The sequence below is a fragment of the Netta rufina genome (assembly GCF_964035555.1).
Source record: "Netta rufina genome assembly, chromosome: 21".
Classification (NCBI taxonomy): Eukaryota; Metazoa; Chordata; class Aves; order Anseriformes; family Anatidae; genus Netta; species Netta rufina.
This window is the reverse complement of record NC_140145.1, coordinates 4,147,456-4,164,886: the sequence shown is the minus strand read 5'-3', so window position 1 is coordinate 4,164,886 and position 17,431 is coordinate 4,147,456. Positions and strand designations below refer to the sequence as shown.

General features: G+C 43.7%; 1 protein-coding gene across 1 annotated transcript in view; it reads left to right on the top strand.

Moving 5' to 3' along the window:
• Positions 1–17,431, top strand: part of SPNS2 (SPNS lysolipid transporter 2, sphingosine-1-phosphate) — a gene marked incomplete at both ends in the record, with an annotated part of 132,290 nt that overhangs the window by 26,949 nt on the left and 87,910 nt on the right. Inside the window, one exon of the mRNA XM_084299649.1 lies at positions 8,327–8,392. Within this exon, the coding sequence (XP_084155775.1) occupies positions 8,327–8,392 (66 nt within the window). The remainder of the gene's footprint in view (positions 1–8,326; positions 8,393–17,431) is intronic.

The following is a 17,431-nucleotide window of genomic DNA, read 5'->3' as shown; positions in this document are numbered from 1 at the left end:
CAGCAGCAGTGTCTCTAAGATGTTTAAGGCATTTAACACCAAGAGCTATTCTGGGATTACTAAAGGTAGGGGAGATACTTGTATCGCCAGTCAAAAGCTTTTTCATCTGCAAGTTACAGCAGGAAGATTTAGGTAGCTACTTGAAACAGCAGGGTATTTTCACATGTTTCCTGTCTTCTTAGAAGTGGGCTGCAGCGCCAAGTTGGCATTGGTGTTTTAGCAGTGGAGGATATGCTATAGGCAATCCCAGCTTTTCTTCCTTTTGCACTTAAAGCCTTGTGATCCTATCCAGATCTAGGTCACAGAGGGAGATTTGTGCAGTGGACATGAACTAACATTAAGAAGCCACTTCTTCAAATTCGGATGCAGCTTGGCAGGAGCACTGGAGATGTGCTTGTATCCCCCTGTGCTGATGCCAAGCTGATTACCAGCCCTCGTTATTACCCCAGGACTGTGGCAGCAGACATATCACGCATTCACTTTTAAACAGTGGTGGTTCTGCACGGCAGAAACCTGCTTGGAACATGTTTGCTGTTGTGCCTGGTGGCTTTAACGCCTTGCTGCTCTTCTGTGGGCCACTTGGTACAGGATACCTCTGCGTCTGGAATCTCCTCCGTGTTTTATAAAAAAAAATCCCTCTCTGCAGTGAAAAGGCTGGGAAGCCCCTTGCAGCTTAATACCATTATGCCAGCACGCCCTGGACAGCTTGCGATGTTCCAAAATAGCTCTGAGGCATCGCTAAAGAGAAGCGAAATGCAAACGAGAAATGAGATGTAGTCACTTGGAAATATGTCCGATCTGAGCGCATATTTTTGTGGATTTGATAGAAATTTTCTTAACTGGAGAAATTAGCTGTCATCTGCTGTAAATCACAAGTCACTAATTACCCCAGTTGCTCACTCACATCTCAGTCTTCCTTGTTACAAAAGCGTGAGGCCTTAGAGGGGAGGGAGTGGGTAAAAACCCCTCACTGCCTGGAGCCAGTGACAGAGAGCACAGAGGCTTTCTTCTGTTAGCCTTCCTAACCTTGAAAATGTCATTTTTTTTTCTTTAAATAACTTTATTAAACTTTTTGAATTTTATTATAATGACATGATTTACTGCCAGCCCCAGAGGAAGAGCTGCATGCACCCAGAAGGTGCACGGGATAGCACAAGCTTTGGGTGGGCTTCCTGTTCCCACCCCGCATGTGGGGCTGTGTGAGAGGCTGAGATAACGGCTGGGGAATGAGGCAGGCAGCAAACTGACCACATAGAGGTTGTGCTTGCACAGAATTAGGTCGAGAATGATTAGCTCATGTCATGCACACCATTAGTGTGCAGCTTAGTACTGTTGCAATATTTGCATGTACCTCAGCAGGTTCCAAAGCAGTAATATTTTACCAGTAAATAGCAGTACCTATTTACTAGGTAAGCGATATTATGTTTTCAGTAAGGTGTGGCAATATGCTTCAAATGTATTTGGTTAAAATATAAGCAAGAAGATGTGACAGTAAAGGCATCAAATTGATTAGAACAAGAGCCTAACCATTGCACGGTATCTCCAGAAGAAATAGTGAATGACTCTTTTGTAGATTTTGCCTAGCCAGAAAACCATGAGAACGGAGCTGTGAAGTCCATAACCACATCCATCTAAAGCCAAGAAAAATCTCCAAAATCTATCCAAAGAGAGGTTTTGTAGATGCCTATTTTCATTTGCTTGCCATTTGTGGCTCATGCCAGGTTCCTGACTCACTGTCACTCTGCTACGGTGATACGCTGAGCTTTCCAACAAAGCAAACAAGGGGGCGGTGAGTCACCGGCTGCATTCGTATGTGCTTCATTTGCTCTATCATTAGCTATACTGTTTTTGTTTATTTTAATTAGCTCATGCACAAAGTCTCGGAGATACATTTCGTTGCACGAATTAGCTAGGCTGCTTAGTCTTCAGTAAAGATTAGAAAGCCAGAAGACAACGAGCATTTTGGGTGGCAGGTCCACCTTTTTCTGCCATAGTGTGCCTACAGAGAGTATGAATGGGGGGAGTCTCTGAATTTTCCAAGATTTGAATAAGTGGGACAAAAATGTCCTTATTTTTTTGAGGGTCTGCTGTTTCATCTGGAAATTTGTGAAGCCTGTAGCCTTTTCCCTCAGTAAAGATTTTGTTTCTTTCTGTGTTAGAGCAGAAGTATTACTGTGCAAAGTGTGTCTCACTTGGTCTGTATGCATTAAAAAACTACAAAAGGCGTCTGAACTGAGTGCTGATAGAGAAGATGGGTATGGGAGAAAGGTCTGGCCAGCTTCGTCTGAAAGCTGCTAATGATTTCTGTCATCTCAGATGACTAATGCAAACCTCGGTGACTAGTTATGTTTCTGTTTGTTGTTTGAAGTTACAGCTTCTGATTTTTCTGTTCCACGTAAGGAATCATTCCAAGCCTCAACAAACAAGTTTGTTTTTAAGCCCAGGTCTAGGTGCCAGTTCATTTTAGCCTGTCTTTTTAGCCAAATCACGTAATTTGTCTCTAATTGAAGTCTTTCCTGGGCTTGTGGGAATTGCAAGGCTGGTTCAGATAGGCTAAGGCAGGAGTCTCAAAGTGAGACGAGGCAGGGGGGAAATTAAAGATCTCTCTGGGAGCTCTATGGCGAGGAGGAAAGGAAAGCAAAGGGACATGGCAAGCTCAGTCTCAGATGTGACCCGTTTCCTTTTGTAGTTTTACTGGTGAGAGCTGTTGTTGTACTGGATCACAAGCAGAAATTCATCCATGTTCTGGAATTTATTTAAGCTCCTGGACCTCTGTTGGCTGAGGATTCCATGTTCTCCATTTGACAAGGGCTTCCTTCCCAGCCATAGTCCTGGGAACAGGCCTACACTGTAATTAGGGAGATGAGGGATTTGATTTGGGTGTGGTTTTGCCACTGAGGCACCCAGCATTTGGCAGCCACGGTTGCATTCAAAGTCCTACTTGTTTTGTTTTGATTTTTTTGTTTTTAATCTGAACAGGACTAGCTGTCCTGTGCTGCCTTCCCTGGACGCCCTGACCCTGTGTTAATGATGCCTTGTGCTAATCGATTCTACACCTGATGAATTTTTTTATATCCCCTCCCACTCTTGCAGGCAATTCTGTGCTAAGACTTTGCATGCAACATTACAGTGGATTTCTGGCTATATTAGGGAAACCATCATTTATTACTACTTACTCTCCGCCAGAGAGAGAGAAGTGTTTTTGTTGTTGTCTTTTAATATCTTTTCTTCTCTAAGCCCTTGGCTAATTGCATTCCTGATTATATATTTTTTTTCCTAAAGCTTAATTACTTGTTACATACCATGCAGGTAAGCCAATAGCCTTTGGGAATGAATGAATAGCTCAGATACTTCCCCACTGATATTACAATAATGATAAAAACATTGAATGGAAAAAGTGGGTGTGACAGGTGGTACAAGTCTCCGAGGGTAGCGTTGTTTTTCTATTCAGAATAGGAATGGCAATACAAAGCAGACAGAAAGTTTTGTTTCATTTCCCAAGCAACAGTGTGCTTAGCAGAGTGTGCAGCACCTCTCCTCTTGTGAAAGCCCACTGAAGATGCTGTTGGGGAAAACCAGCAAGTCCTCTCGTGTGCTGGAGCTCCGGGTGCACGTCCCTGTGGTTCTGACCCCATTTCAGACCCAGATCCATGCGGGGCCTTCACCCAGTCACCTTTGGGAGCGTGCAGGGCAGGGTGGCCTCTCCCACCCTGGGGCGCTCAGTGTCCGTGGAGGCTTTGAACTCTTATTGAACACTTCCTTGGACTGGGTTTTGTTAGAAGATTTGTTAACAGCAGCTTCACGGCCTGTAAGTGACGGCAGCATTGGGCCTGGAGACCCTGGCTGGCTCAGAGCTTTGGCTCAAGCTGCTGTGCTGGCGTTGCCTCCTCACAGTGCCTCTATTGCTCAGGGAAACCCCTTCCTAAGCACGCCACTGTAGGTGCTGGCAGTTTATTCCAGTGCTTTCTAGGTCAAGAGTTTCTTGCCTGTCAGCGTGAGCAGATCTTAGGAAATCCTTGTTTTGATTTGTCATGTTGCTGGGTTTGTTTTGTTTGTCTGCTTTTCTCCTAATTCTGCAATGTTATTTCAAAATCAAAGAGGGCTCTTTCATCAATGCACACTGTCATGTCCTGCAACGGTGGAAATGAGTTTTGCAGAAGGCAAGTCTGTGTGTATGTCCTGAGGAAGCTCCTGCCGATGTTTTTGAGCAGGACATCACCACTCATTTAGCAATACCTAAGCAGCAGCCCTGCTTCTTTTGCATGCAAGACAGGGAATGCTTTCATGGCAGTCCAAAGAAGGTGGTACCACACTTCAGTTCTCGACTTGCGAGTTCTGTAGCAGTGGGAATTTATCTTGTGGTACAAATATCAGCGGGGCTACCACCGTGTTGTTCTGCAGCTGGAGTATTTAAATAGGGTCCAAATTGTGAAGCCTGCATTTAATAGCTAGTGGGTGGCTGAGCTGTAGCCAGCTCGTTTGAAGCTTAGGGATGTGTGTGTGAACTGCAGTCACACCTTGGGGTTGCAGAGAAGATATAATCACAGAGACCTCAGAATAAACTTCTCCCCGCCTAATCTTTTCACATGTCTCTGAACAGACAGGTGTGTGCACCACTCCTCTGTCTGCTTAATGCATTATTTGAAGCAGGTTGAACATGGCTGCAGGCAAGAAGGAGAGCCTGATGGTAACGAGGTGGCTTGTGTTTAATGGCTAGGAGGCCAGGGCTTGGCCATCCCTGCCCGGCTGCCTCCACCTAAGGGAGCTGGCCCCAGAACCAGGGAGCATCACCTGGGAAGGAAAACGCCTTGGTAAGGAGAGGCAGGTGCACCAGGGAACAGAGAAAAAATACTTGTTGGTACAGTCTGCTCTGTTTGGGAGCTAAGAGAGTGAGGCTGGGTTCTCCTCCATATTCTCTGAGGCTTCCCCAAAGAGAGGTGCAAGGCCAGGGCTGCACCGGGGCAAGGAGAGGGTGTGAGTGTGTCAGTGCCCAGCTGCTTCCCAGGGAAAGCAGTGTGCCGGTTCCTTTCAGACACATAACTTTTCCCCATTAAAAGATACCATTTTAAGTGTTTGTGCTTTTTTCCATAAGTATACTGGCCAGTGGGACTGCAGCACACAAGCACTGCTCAAAGAACACCCATTGAGTTACCGAGGCAAGTCTCAGGGAGCTGAAACCTGTAGCTTTGGTCCCGTAGCTTTGCACTCCATGCACAGCCTCACTCTGTGTTTGCCTTGGAAGCAGTTGGAAATCAAAGGGGGGTGTTTTGTTTTGGTGAGTGGGAAACAGGGCTCTCCCAAGGGAAGCTATAATGTCATTTTGCTTTGAAATTGTGATTTCAATGCGGCTGAGCATATGAACACTTTCGTACCATGGCAACTCTTTATTCATGTGTAAAGGTTAGGTTAAGAGCCCATGTTTCATTTAAATATAAAGGGTATCCAAGGCACGCTTCGCATTGGTTCTGCTACAGAGTAGTTCTGTAAATGATGGCTAACACAAGAAACGTCTGTACTAAGGTGACCTTCTGTTCAGAGCAGCTTTTTACCCCATAGCAGATTACCATCAAGTCCTGCAGCTTTTGGTTTGTTGTAGCTCTGGCCAGCAGACAAAGTGTGTCCTGACATGAGCTTGCCTCATGTGTGATCAGCACCACCCACCTCCATGTTTGCAGCCCGACCTGAGCACTTCCAGGAAAATTCTTCTTTCCCGAAGCATTTCCCCCAAATCACAGATAACCTAGGCCATTAAATGTGGGCCTGCATTCCTCCAAGTTGGGTCTTTCATGCTCACTGTTTGTGAAATGACCATTACAGAACAGGAGGCCACAGCACTCTGCATCCTGTACTGGGCCCTGGAAGCCCTCAGACACTGAAGGCGGATGAGGTCAGCCACATTCCTCTTCCCCATTTACTTGACATTCCTATCTAACACTCCACACCCAACGACCTTTTATCCTCCAAATTGCTCTTAAAAGTCCTCTTCATGGCCAGTGCCCACAAAAATCCCACATGTCTTTGTCAGGTGCTCAGACACCAGAGCAGTCCCATACTGGGGCCTAGTAACCTAGTAACCTATCTATTAACCTGGATGGGGCTGGAGGATCTAAACCCACAGGCAGTCATAGTCATCGCTCAGGGTTTCCAATCCTGTCTCTGTGCCCATCTCGATCAGCACTCCAGGTCAGGTGCTGCCTGGGTTTCGTCTCTCCAAGCTCCGCATCAGCATTAATAATGGCTGGTTCAGCTGGCGGGGTGCTTTGGAGAGCTGGCACCACGTTTCCTGTATCTTTGTTCCGTCCTGAGAATGCCAAGTGTGGTTGAGGAAATAATAGGTGATAGCCCTAGCGTGTGCCATGTAATCAGACAGACATCCCAAATGGCTCTCAGCCTCGCCAAGAGGCTGTCTCGAGGAGAGTGGTGCCTGCTGTTAGCTGCTCATGGCTGTTTCCAGGTCCTCCAGACATGTAAGCATGAACTTTAATCCAAGCAGAGCCTTGTCAGTCACACGTGGCGGCTTCCCTTTCCTGGATTGCATCAGGAGCTGTGAGACACCTGGCAGCACATCTCCAGGAGCAACACCATCGCTGTCTGGAGCCTGGATCCGGCTGCCTCTGCCTCCCCATCACCTCAAAGCAGAAGGGAAAGTCAAAAGCTCTATCATTTTGCTGTGTTCTCCCCTGGTCTATCATTGCTTAATTGTATCCCTGAGCTTTATTAAAGTTTGGGGTGAGTCATTGCCATGCTGAGGTGAAAACAGCTGAGTGAATTTAGGAGGAGTGTCTTCCCATGTGCTGAGCAGGAGAACTCCCACAGCAGAGAGAAACTCCTATCACTCCATAGGTGTGTTGCATCATCTGCTTGCTCTTGCCTCTAATTTAATGCTCCAAATCCCATATCAAAACACCTGGAGTCCAAAGAGAATATAAAATAGACTTGGAAGAGGAAATTCATGCCAATTAGACATGCAGATCTCTCTTAATCACCTGAGATCTTCTTCCAAGCTCATGCAGGCCTTGTAATTGCGGTGCTATGTTGTTCTGCTGCATTGCCTATCCACAGAACCCACTTCCTTCTCCACCATCGGAGTGAAGTTATAAGTATAATCCAGGGTGGCTGCACTTCAGTGCCCTAATTGTGTTTCCTTTATGGCTACAGTAGTTGAAGCTGGTGAAGTACGTTGGAGAAAAGCACTACAGAACTGCAAAGCCATTGTCACAGCATAGGGAATTTCTTTGGGATGAACAGAAAGACTTCTCCCTCACTGTGTAGGCATCGTTACAGCCCCTTGCACTTGCTGTTCTGGTTTGTGGTGCATGTCCAAAAGAATTCTTCTTTCTGAGGCTATGGCTCCTATCACCTCCCAGGCTGCTCCTCCTGGTACCTTTTGGTGGTTTCATGTGCCTATTTGGCATTGTGGCATGGCTGGGAATATGCTGCTGTAGGCAGGGCAGGCACCTCGGGGTGGTGGAGGCAGCTCTGGACATGTGCGTGTGTTCTCATTAGGAGCTCATGTGCTCTGATCAGTCACTGGATTAGGAGCACAGCTTCACACAGTAACCGGGACTGGACGGGACCTCTGCAGATAATCTAGTTCAACCTCTCTGCTCAAAGCATTCTTTGTAGTTCCTTTAAAGCTAAGTAATCGGTCACTTACCCACCTTTATTAAGTTATTTAAAATATATTTTATGAATATGTTTTGGAAATGAGATGTGCCCCCCCCTCCCCCGCAATGAGTTAAATGTAAACTCCCATCTTTGCTCTCCTCTTGTTAAAACTTTTTAAGTCTCCTTTTGTTAAAACTTTTCTTGTTAAAACTTTTTCCTGGATTCAGTTTAATTAATTAATGTATTTATTTATTGAGCCATTTGAAGCACCTAAGGTGCAGAATCAAATTTCCCTGTGTTTCTATGAAATAACAAAAGCAAGGGATCTGGATTCTGCAGTAGTGTTGCTGAAGGAAAGAAAGAAAGAAAGAAAAGTAGAAACCAACAAAACAAAAACACCCAAAATAGACAAACAATGAAACCCCAAACCAAATGAAAAAACTGGTCTTATTTAAGAAGAAAGGAAAGACCAGCTTGCACAAGGATTTCATCCCCAAACCCTTGGCATGATGTTATATCTGCTGAGCTATGCTGTTACTGCAGTAGCTTAAAACTATTGAGTGAGCATGTATAGAAAATAAGCCAATGTGCAAACTTTAGAATTTATATGTCTAAAGGACTCAAATTTGAGGCTTTGTTTATGCTTCCCGAAGTGTTTGAGATGTATGCTTTTCAAGGGCTGTGAAGGTATTGAGTTTCTGCTCTGTTTTCCTTGCAGGTGTGTTACTAGACATCCAGCAGCACTTTGGAGTCAAAGACAGTGGGGCTGGCTTGCTACAAACAGGTAAGAGTATTTGTTTTCTTGCTGGTTTGGTAACCTTGCTCATCTCAGAAGGGTGCTTTCAGATTTCTTCACTTAAGGTCTTTGGTACGTTTGCTGTGAAATGCACTCTTACGAGGAAGAAGAATGAGGATGTGGTTGGGGGTTGTTTTTTTTAGGGGGGGCGTTGTTTTGTTTTGCTCGCGGGCAAGAGGTCAGGGCTCAATGAGTGCAGAATGAGCCAAGAACAAAGGAACCTAATGATGTTATTTATGACAAATTCAAATAAGAGATGGCTACCTAGATCAGAAAGCTCATGATAACCCAACAGCAGGATCCTGTTGTTCTTGCTCAACAGAGGTCACTACTAAGTATGAGGTGTGATGCCCTTCATGTGTTCTATGGAGAATCTGCTGAATGTACAGTAATTGGGAGTACAGTGTGACACAAAAATGTAAAACACATCAGGACAAATACCTGAGGATGAAAACTGCAGGAAGTGCTGACAATCATTGCATTTATGCTACCTCATTGATTAAAAATACCCCTATGATTTTGGTGACATTAACATCAGACATTTCTCTCCCTGTATTTAAGGAAGAAAGATAATTGAAATTCTGATGTCTGTCCTTTTAATGTTGCAGACATCTGCAGACAGAGCTGTACAACCCCAGGAAAAACCCAGCTTTTCTGGCCTGTGGTCCAGAGGTGGTTTAATGGAGTGGCTTTGTCAAGGACTAGAGTTGATGACACTGAGTAGCAGTCTCATGACAGCACATTTGATCTTATGGAGAGTTGAAAGGACTAGCCACACAGCAAATGCAGTATTTTAAGGAGAAGAACAGTCCGGTTTGGAAGCTTCTGACAGAATTATTAGTTGGAGTTGTAGAAATGTGATGCTGTGGTTGTCCTGACATTGTCCTCTGCCTGAGGAAACCACCCTGGAACAATTGTATCTCTGAAAAAGTTCGAATTTGATTAGGGTTAAAAATAGCGGGGCAGAAAGATGCTTTTCCAACCCATTTTTTCACTGTGATTACCAAGTGCCCATCAGGATCTTGTGTGTGGAACCATAGCCAACATAAAGGTGTATAAAATGATTCACTCTTCATGATCACACTAGAGGTGAGAATGTTCTGGAGCTCCATCAATTGGCCATAGGTTTCAGGCTATTTGAATCACTGCAACATTTCCTCCTTGTTATTTTCTACAGCCCATATCATAGCAGGTTCCTCATCTGTGGTTAGAGCTTCTTGGTAGTGTTGCAATACAAGCAATTAATAGTAGTCCATATTAGGGCTTTAAAAATACTCAGGGGACAGCAGAGTCCAGCTAAGCTGGTGTGTGCAGCACGCGTCCAGAACAGAAGGTCTGAGCTTTACAAGCGTAACTGATTATAAGGAGCATCCAGCAGTTATGCCCAAAGTGGCACTGGGTGTCTGTCAGGCTCTTTTCTACAGCAATTATTTGTTTTTATTTATCGTGCTCAGAGGAACAGATCCTCAATGTATCATTAGACATGAAGTGCCTTCAACAAAATATTCTGGTGGAAAATGGCACTTGCCAAAGCACATATATAATCTTCATTCCTCTCAGTGGATGAAATCCCTCTGCAGATGATTTACTGACAGCAAGCAAGAGCTAACCTCCAACGGGGCATTCCATTTGTTAATTGCAAGATGTATTATTTATTTCTCTAGCAAATGTACAGGGCATCTGAAAACAGCATCATTGAGATATTGCAAGAGTGCTGCTGAGTGTGTCATGATTTTTGTAATCAATAAATATTGCTTTAAGAAAAGCAACATTTTCTCTTGTTTTTTGCTGATCTGAAAACAGAGGGCTTGACTTTGCCCCTGCTCTGTAGATACTGATGTATTAATCACAGTGCCATCACAATCCAAGGAAAAGACTGCTCACAAAGTAATACACCATTTCGCATAAGTGAGGTTAGGGGCACATAACTGAAAACTTATTAAATGTATTACTTCAGCTTAACAAATTTCTGCCTGGCAGCTGGCCCATGGCCCATGTACCCTTAACGCTGGCAGAATAAAACATGCTGGCCTAAACTGCTGTAAACACTACCTAAAATCTTGCAACTATTCTCCAAGTCTGACCTCTCCAAGTGTGCAGACTGAGGGAAATGGATGCAGAGTGTTAAAGTGTTTGGCCAAGGTTGTAAAGGAAGCCTGCAGTTGAGCTGGGACCAGAACTGAAGTCTCCCAGATCTCTGTCTTAACCTTGAACAGTTCTTTTCCAAGCAGAGAGTCAGAAATATCATCTTACTCCCAGGAGATGGTCCTGCTAACTAATTGAGTGATATGAGACGAAAGACTGCTCATCCTGAATATGTCCTCTGAATAAAGAGTAGATTAGTCTTCAGGTTGTTAATCCTGCATCTCAATGAGTCCTAAATTAATTTACAATGTTAATGAGGGGGAGTGAAATGTGGTATTCTCTGTTAGTTCATATCATTCATCAAACAGGCTTTAAAAAATAATAAAGAAAATCCTTTTAACTGAGAAAAAACAAGGCTGCTCACAGTGCTTTAGGAAGAGATGGTGGAGAAAACTCAAACAGCAAGGGGAAAAGAAATCCACCAAAGGCAATGTATCGCCCTGCAGTCATACCATAACCCATTCTTTGCAGGCACAGCCGGTCTCGTAGCTCCCTCACTCCGAACATTCAAAAGCCAATTCATGCACTCTCAGCTTCTGCTGCTCTCTGGAAAGCAAAGGTGACTGCTTTCTTAGGAATTGCCAAGGCAGAATTTGAATTTTCATCTTGTCTTATATTAATCCCAAGATACAAGATATTTGCCTAGGAGATATAATGAAAACTGGTTACAGGAAAACTGTAACTCCCTGCACAGCAAATTTGCAGGGACGCTCCAGCCTCATCCATAATGGAAAGGAGCAGAATGTGGTAGCCTCTGTAGCAAGGATCCCATGACAGCAAAGGACACACTGACAGATGTATCACAATTGCTGCTTGCTCGGTAGCGTTGTAGAGTAACAGGCATATAACTATGTTGATTTCAGAGCCTCAATTATGCCTTAATGATACTAAAATTCTTCCCTTTTAAAGCTCTACATGCGCACAGTTATATAAATAATAGTTAAGTGCACTTAATGGTCCTACAGGTCAGCGTCCAAGCTTAATTGTTTCCTTTCCTTTCTTACTGGTTGCCTTTCCCAGATGGAGAAAGGATAATCTTGACTGATCTCAAAAGGTTATGAGGCATCTCCTTGCCCACTTGAGTAGAGACAGTAATTTGGACTTGCCAAAACTAGAGTCCTCTTAAAACACAAAGACTGGGAGTATGGGGAACAGACTTATCAAACTGCTTCAAAATAGTGTTATTTGTATCACATTTGCTTCCATATGCAATTAGCCCACAGGAGCAGTGCCCACTACTGCACTGTTTTTCACTGAATTTTCTTTCCCTTCTTTCTTCATTTTTTGTGCTTTATTGCTCTGCCTGCTTTCCTTGCCCTTGAGTTTATTTTGCTTTGCATCTCTTTCCAGTGTCTATTTAGCAGACCAGAGCTCTAATAATAATAGTGCCTGGCTCTCAGTACAGTTTGTCTTCTGTATATCTCCGGATTTTTTACATAGGAGGGAAAATGAGGCTTGCCCTGTTCTACAGATGGAAACCAAAAAAAACAGATGGGAGAAATGTCCTGCCCAAAGTCACACAGCAGGCCTGAGGCAGAGCCAAAATGAGAACTGCAGTCCAGTTCCTGGACACAGCACTCAGCCAGGGCAGTGGTTAGACCCCGAGCTTTGGTCCTTGTTAATGGCACTGCAGTCTCCTAGCCTAGGCAGCTCACGCTCTGGGGAAGGAACATTAAACAGTGGGGACTGCTGCAAGCAGAAGCTGTGAGCCATCAAATGGAGATTATGGCAAGGATTTTGTTAAAATTCAGAGGAGTTGTTGTCAGGAAGAGCATAGGGATGTCATTAGAGCAAATCCCGGTAAGCAGAAGTTTGTACCGCCAGGTCAGAAGCTAAGAAATGTGAGGCAGTGGAGATCTGGATGGGAACTGCAGCTCTGAAAGAACTTGTTTCTGCACACAAGGAGATGGGCACTTCCCTGAATGCCTTTCAGCCCCTGTTTTTCCCAGGAAGCCTAGGTACTTTCTTAAGTCTCGTTGTGGGCTGATTTTTCTTGTAAGGATCAATTGCAACTAAAACTTCTGTTCATTTGAAAAGTGAAACTTTTACCCGCCGGAGTTGCCCTACCTTTTGAGCTAACCTAGCCTTGCAGTAGGTTGCAGCCTTGCAAGGCTGTTAGCAGCTCTGGCGTGCTGTGATTGCATCAAGCAGGCCAAGGGCCTGTGAAGTGGGAAGCAGACTTGACATAGGGGAGGGCATACGGGAATGATGAGATAAACCAGACTTACCAGAAGGAAGGTTTTTCTTTCAACTGCCTTTGACTCACGTCTTGTCATTGGTTTATGATGACAGTTGATACTGCTCTGACATTTTTGATGTATTCCAAACAAAGACCACTGCCTCTGGATGAGATGCTAACCTTGAATACGTGTATATTACGTGATCTGTAGGTGCCACATGCTTCTTTCCTATTCTACCATCTGCTTCCACCTGAATAGATGCTGTCTTGTTTCCCATCCCTACTGTGCATAACCCAGTCAAATCTTCATCTTTCACTTCTTCCTGCACATGCTTGTCTGTTCTCCTTCCCTTGCTAGAGCAGAGGAACTCATCTTTTGGACATCTCCCTGTTTTCTATTTAAAATTCACAAGCTTTCATTTTGAGTGAATGTCTTCTCCACATCACAAGGAGAGCACTCCCCAAGGCCTGCTATCTCAGGTGTCCCGTGCTATTGCAAGCCAGAAGGTAAGGTAGAAAGCTTTGTGGCTGCTCTTTTTAATTTGTGACTGCAAACGGTTGGGACCACCATGCCTTACCCAGAGCAGCTCATACTTCTGTCATCTCTTTCCCCAGCCATGCCAAGCATCCTTACGTCCACGTTATCCCACTGGGACTCTGGAGCTCTGAATGCCAGGACAGGGTGGATCTCTCTTTGTGCCAAAATCAGATCCTCAAAGTCATATAAAAATGAGTAAAGCCTCTTTCCCCATTTCACCCTGTCTGATTTTGTGTAACTTTTTCAGAACTTCTCCAGCATTCTGTAGATTGATGGTAATACAGGGATTAGGGCAGTTTGTAGAGGACAGCTTGGTTTTAAGCAATAAAGATGAAGAAGCAGGACTCTATGTTCACACAATGTGCCTCTTCAGGTTGTTTATTTACCAAGGTAGGGTGACCTGAGATAGGCCAGAGCCTGGTTGTTGCCCACGTAAGTCCTTTACACATTCTGGCAGGCCTTTTGTCCTGTGTGCTAGGATGGTGTCCGACACGCCAAGAAGTCTGGGCAGTCTGAAGGTCTGATTCATGAAAGCACTTAAACATATTTGGAAATCTCTTTGCAATCAAGAATGAAAGTATTATCTTGAATCAGTGAGCAGGTTATGGGAAAATGTGTTTGTGCCCTAGCCCAGTCCCGTGTACATTGAGGACCAGGCTATAAAAATGCTGCTTATAATGGGAGCGATTGCTAGACAGCCCTATATTGCAAAGTAAATAATCTTTGCTGGGGGGAGAGGGACAGGGAGGGGAAGATGTCCTTGGCTGCTGCTAACAGCAGGTAAATACTTGAGCCAGGGTTGCACTTTGTCTTTTTATTGTATGTGTCAGCAAGTGAGTGCAGGCTCCTAGAACAGGGGAACTCTCCAGACTGGCTTGTCTTCATTAACGTCCTGATTTTATGGCGCTACATGACCGCTAACACAACATAACAATTCAATTCCCTGTCCCGCCTTCCTCTGCAGAAGGAAGGTTTGCCCTAGCTGTTGGCCTTTCAGCCAGGGCAGGTACTTGGGCTGGTGTTGCAAGAGACTCTTGCACTTGTGCTGCCTGTGGCGTGCCTGTTCTTTAAGCAGATACTGGCCTATTTCCCCTCAGGCTGTAGTTCCAGCACCTCTTGCCCAAGCTGTGTTCATTTCGGTAATTTATTATAAGTTTGAGGGGAGAGATTTCCCACAGATTTTAGAGAAGTAGTTATCATTCCACCCGAATTTCTCACAGTTCTTAACATAGCCAGCTCATCTCCCCCTGCAGATGTTCCTCAAACCTCAGAATTTCATTCTTGCTCTTTATGCTGGAAGAGGGATTTTTTATTGGGATTGTACAGTGCTTTTAACCAACCTTCTCTTAATACCAGCTCTGCAACCTCATACAGCAGTTTTCTGCAAGGTATCATGTGTATCATGCCCAAATAGTTCAGAAGGGCCAAACTTGCTGCCTTTTGTTATTTACATTTACACTGCTTTTGGACTTCTGAAAGAAGGAGATGAACATTTGAATCATCTTAAGGTTTTGTGTTTTTTTTTTTTTTTTCTTTTTTTTTTTTTTTCTTTTCTTTTCTTTTTTCTTACTGTTATTAGACATCTAGTGGCTACCAGCTGCTGAAAGAGAGAGGTGTGTACTTGTATTCAAGACTTCACATTTGGCTTACTTTTTATCCTTCCCCTGTGTGATGACACTAAAAGCTTTTGCGAGTAAGTGGACAACCTGCTGAGCTTTAATGCATGCTTTTCATTGAGTCTGAGAGTCTGATCTTCAAGTATGGTGAGCAGAGGATTGTTTCTATGTGATCTAAACCAGAAGGAGCTCTGTATTCCCTCTTTACTCTGATCTGGATCTGTGCATATTTGCTACTGATTCCCATTGAGCCGTGTAAAGGTATGTGTTAGCCCAGAGGGGAAGATTTTTTTGTCTTGACATGGAGGGAAGGAGGACATAGGTCTTCTATGAACTCAGGGTAAGAAAACAGACCTAACCTTTACAGTGCATTCTGTACATTTACCGTGCTTCATCCCAGGGGAGCCGTGAATGTTTTTCGCTCTTAAAAGATTTATTTTAGGATTGTTTTGGTTTTGTGTTGTTCCTTGTACACATCTGAAGAACTCTCATTTTCTTCGAATGCAAACCTAGAGCTCTGCAGGGCTGTGTTGTGAAAAATGTAAGCAGTTATGTTCATACGGGGGGGCTCCGATCAGGTGATAAAGAGGTCAGGCTTGGCCTGTGCCTGCTAGGAGATTTCCAAGCTAATTTCGTGTAGTTGGAAGCAATGTCGGAGGAGGTGTTTGATTTGAAAAGAGATCATTTGGATAAACCAAATAGTTTTGACCCAGTGTAAAAGAGCTCTGGAGCACCAGAGGTGCCAGCTTGCTATGAAGCAAAGTGCATTGCTGTTATACATGTAACACAGCAGGCACCTCAAAGACTCTGGAAGTATCGGGGCATTTCTGTACTGGGGGAATGAAATACTAGGGTTCCGGACCAATCCTTGTGGTTGTTTTATTTCTCTGATGTCCTGTCTTGAGTTCCTGGTGATCTGAACATTTGGCTTTTCCTCCAAACTAATGGCTCTCAAAATTCTGGGGCTGTGCACCAAACCACTGTACATCCTTACAATCAGATTTTTATAGTGTATTTACAGTAATTTTTCCCATCTGCTGATAGAAGGTTGTATGGCAAAGACCAATTTTCTCTTTAAATTATGCAGGGAACCTGCTTTCAGAGGGGAAATATTACTGACCACAGTCATTGCTTATCCCAGTTTGACATTAGTTCTCACAAAAAATCTGAGTGTACGTAAACATTTTTGGCTGAACGCTCTCTTCAGTTGTTTTCGAGTTTTAGTCAAATGGCTGTGAATGGTGTAGGTTCTTAACAATCAAATCTCAGAGGAAAAATAACCAGTTATTTGATGGGATGAATAGTGGAAGCAGGGGTTCACACATGCTGATGTTCTTTGCTGCTGCAAGCAGGGAAATGTCTTCATTTTCAGCAGGAAGGATCTTTCCAGGGAATGTTCAGTCCTGATCCTTTTATTCCCCCCACTCAGTTACACATCAAGTTATTCTGAATTAAAAATTTAGACAGATTTAACCATTTCCTTTAACAATTTTCATGCACTGATGTTCACAGCAATGGGAATTATTTTGCATAATCTCTTTCTGCATCATTCTCCTTCCTCATTGTAGATGCACTGGACTGGGGATGAGGCGATTCTGATTTATGCTGTTGTGGGACAGCAGTGTTGAGCTGAGAACAGTAACAGTAGCATAATCCTTCTGCAAAGAGTTGTCTTAAATAAATAAGAAGCTGCAATAACTTTATTTTTTATTATTTGAGATACACTAAGTAATTTTAAGCGGATGGTTACAATAAATTACTATTAGGGTAGGCTTGGAAGTGAATTAGGGAGGCAATACAGATAAAGCAGTTTGAACTTTGATTTCTTTTCACAGTACTCCAGTGGAACATGCTCCAAGTTATTTGGTACTGGCTTTTTCCTTGCCTCTATCCACCCTATATTTGAGGGGTCCTGTTGGGGTTAGCTGTCAGCTCCATGCTTCCATATTCACCATGCTATAGTTTTTCCAACCTACCTGGCCATATAAATAACATTAAAAGTGCCAGAGTTCTCTTGGCCATGCCTTTTGAGCACTAGAAATCATTGGCAAAGTCTGACAAAGAGAGGTGCTATTTCATGGGAGCCTCTGTGACTAAACAGAGCCATGTAAGGAACATGGGTGAGTTAAAGAAAACAAAAGGTTTTTTTTTTTTTCTTACTCTGGAATGCACAGGGTGCTTGCTTTTAGAGATCCATGCGTCACCAAACCAAGTTGCATTCAATTTAAGCATCTGGGCTGTTTTTAAAAGCAGTCTCCTATTTTACAGGTGTGGTTTGGGATATATAAATGCTTAACTAATTGTGACTGCAAATCAAAGTAGTTAAGTGGCACAAATAACACCAGCAAAATTGCTCCCAGGGTAAATTGCAAGCTCAAAATTAGTGACTGAGTTGAGGATCCTTTAAAAACATGATACTAAAAATAGGTATTAGTTCAGAAGGGCTGATGTAAAGAGTTGTTATGGTGAGAACCATGCAAGTGTTTGACTAGATAAATCCACCTCCTTCATCAATCTTCTTGAAGGTAAAACTGCAGAACAGGAACATG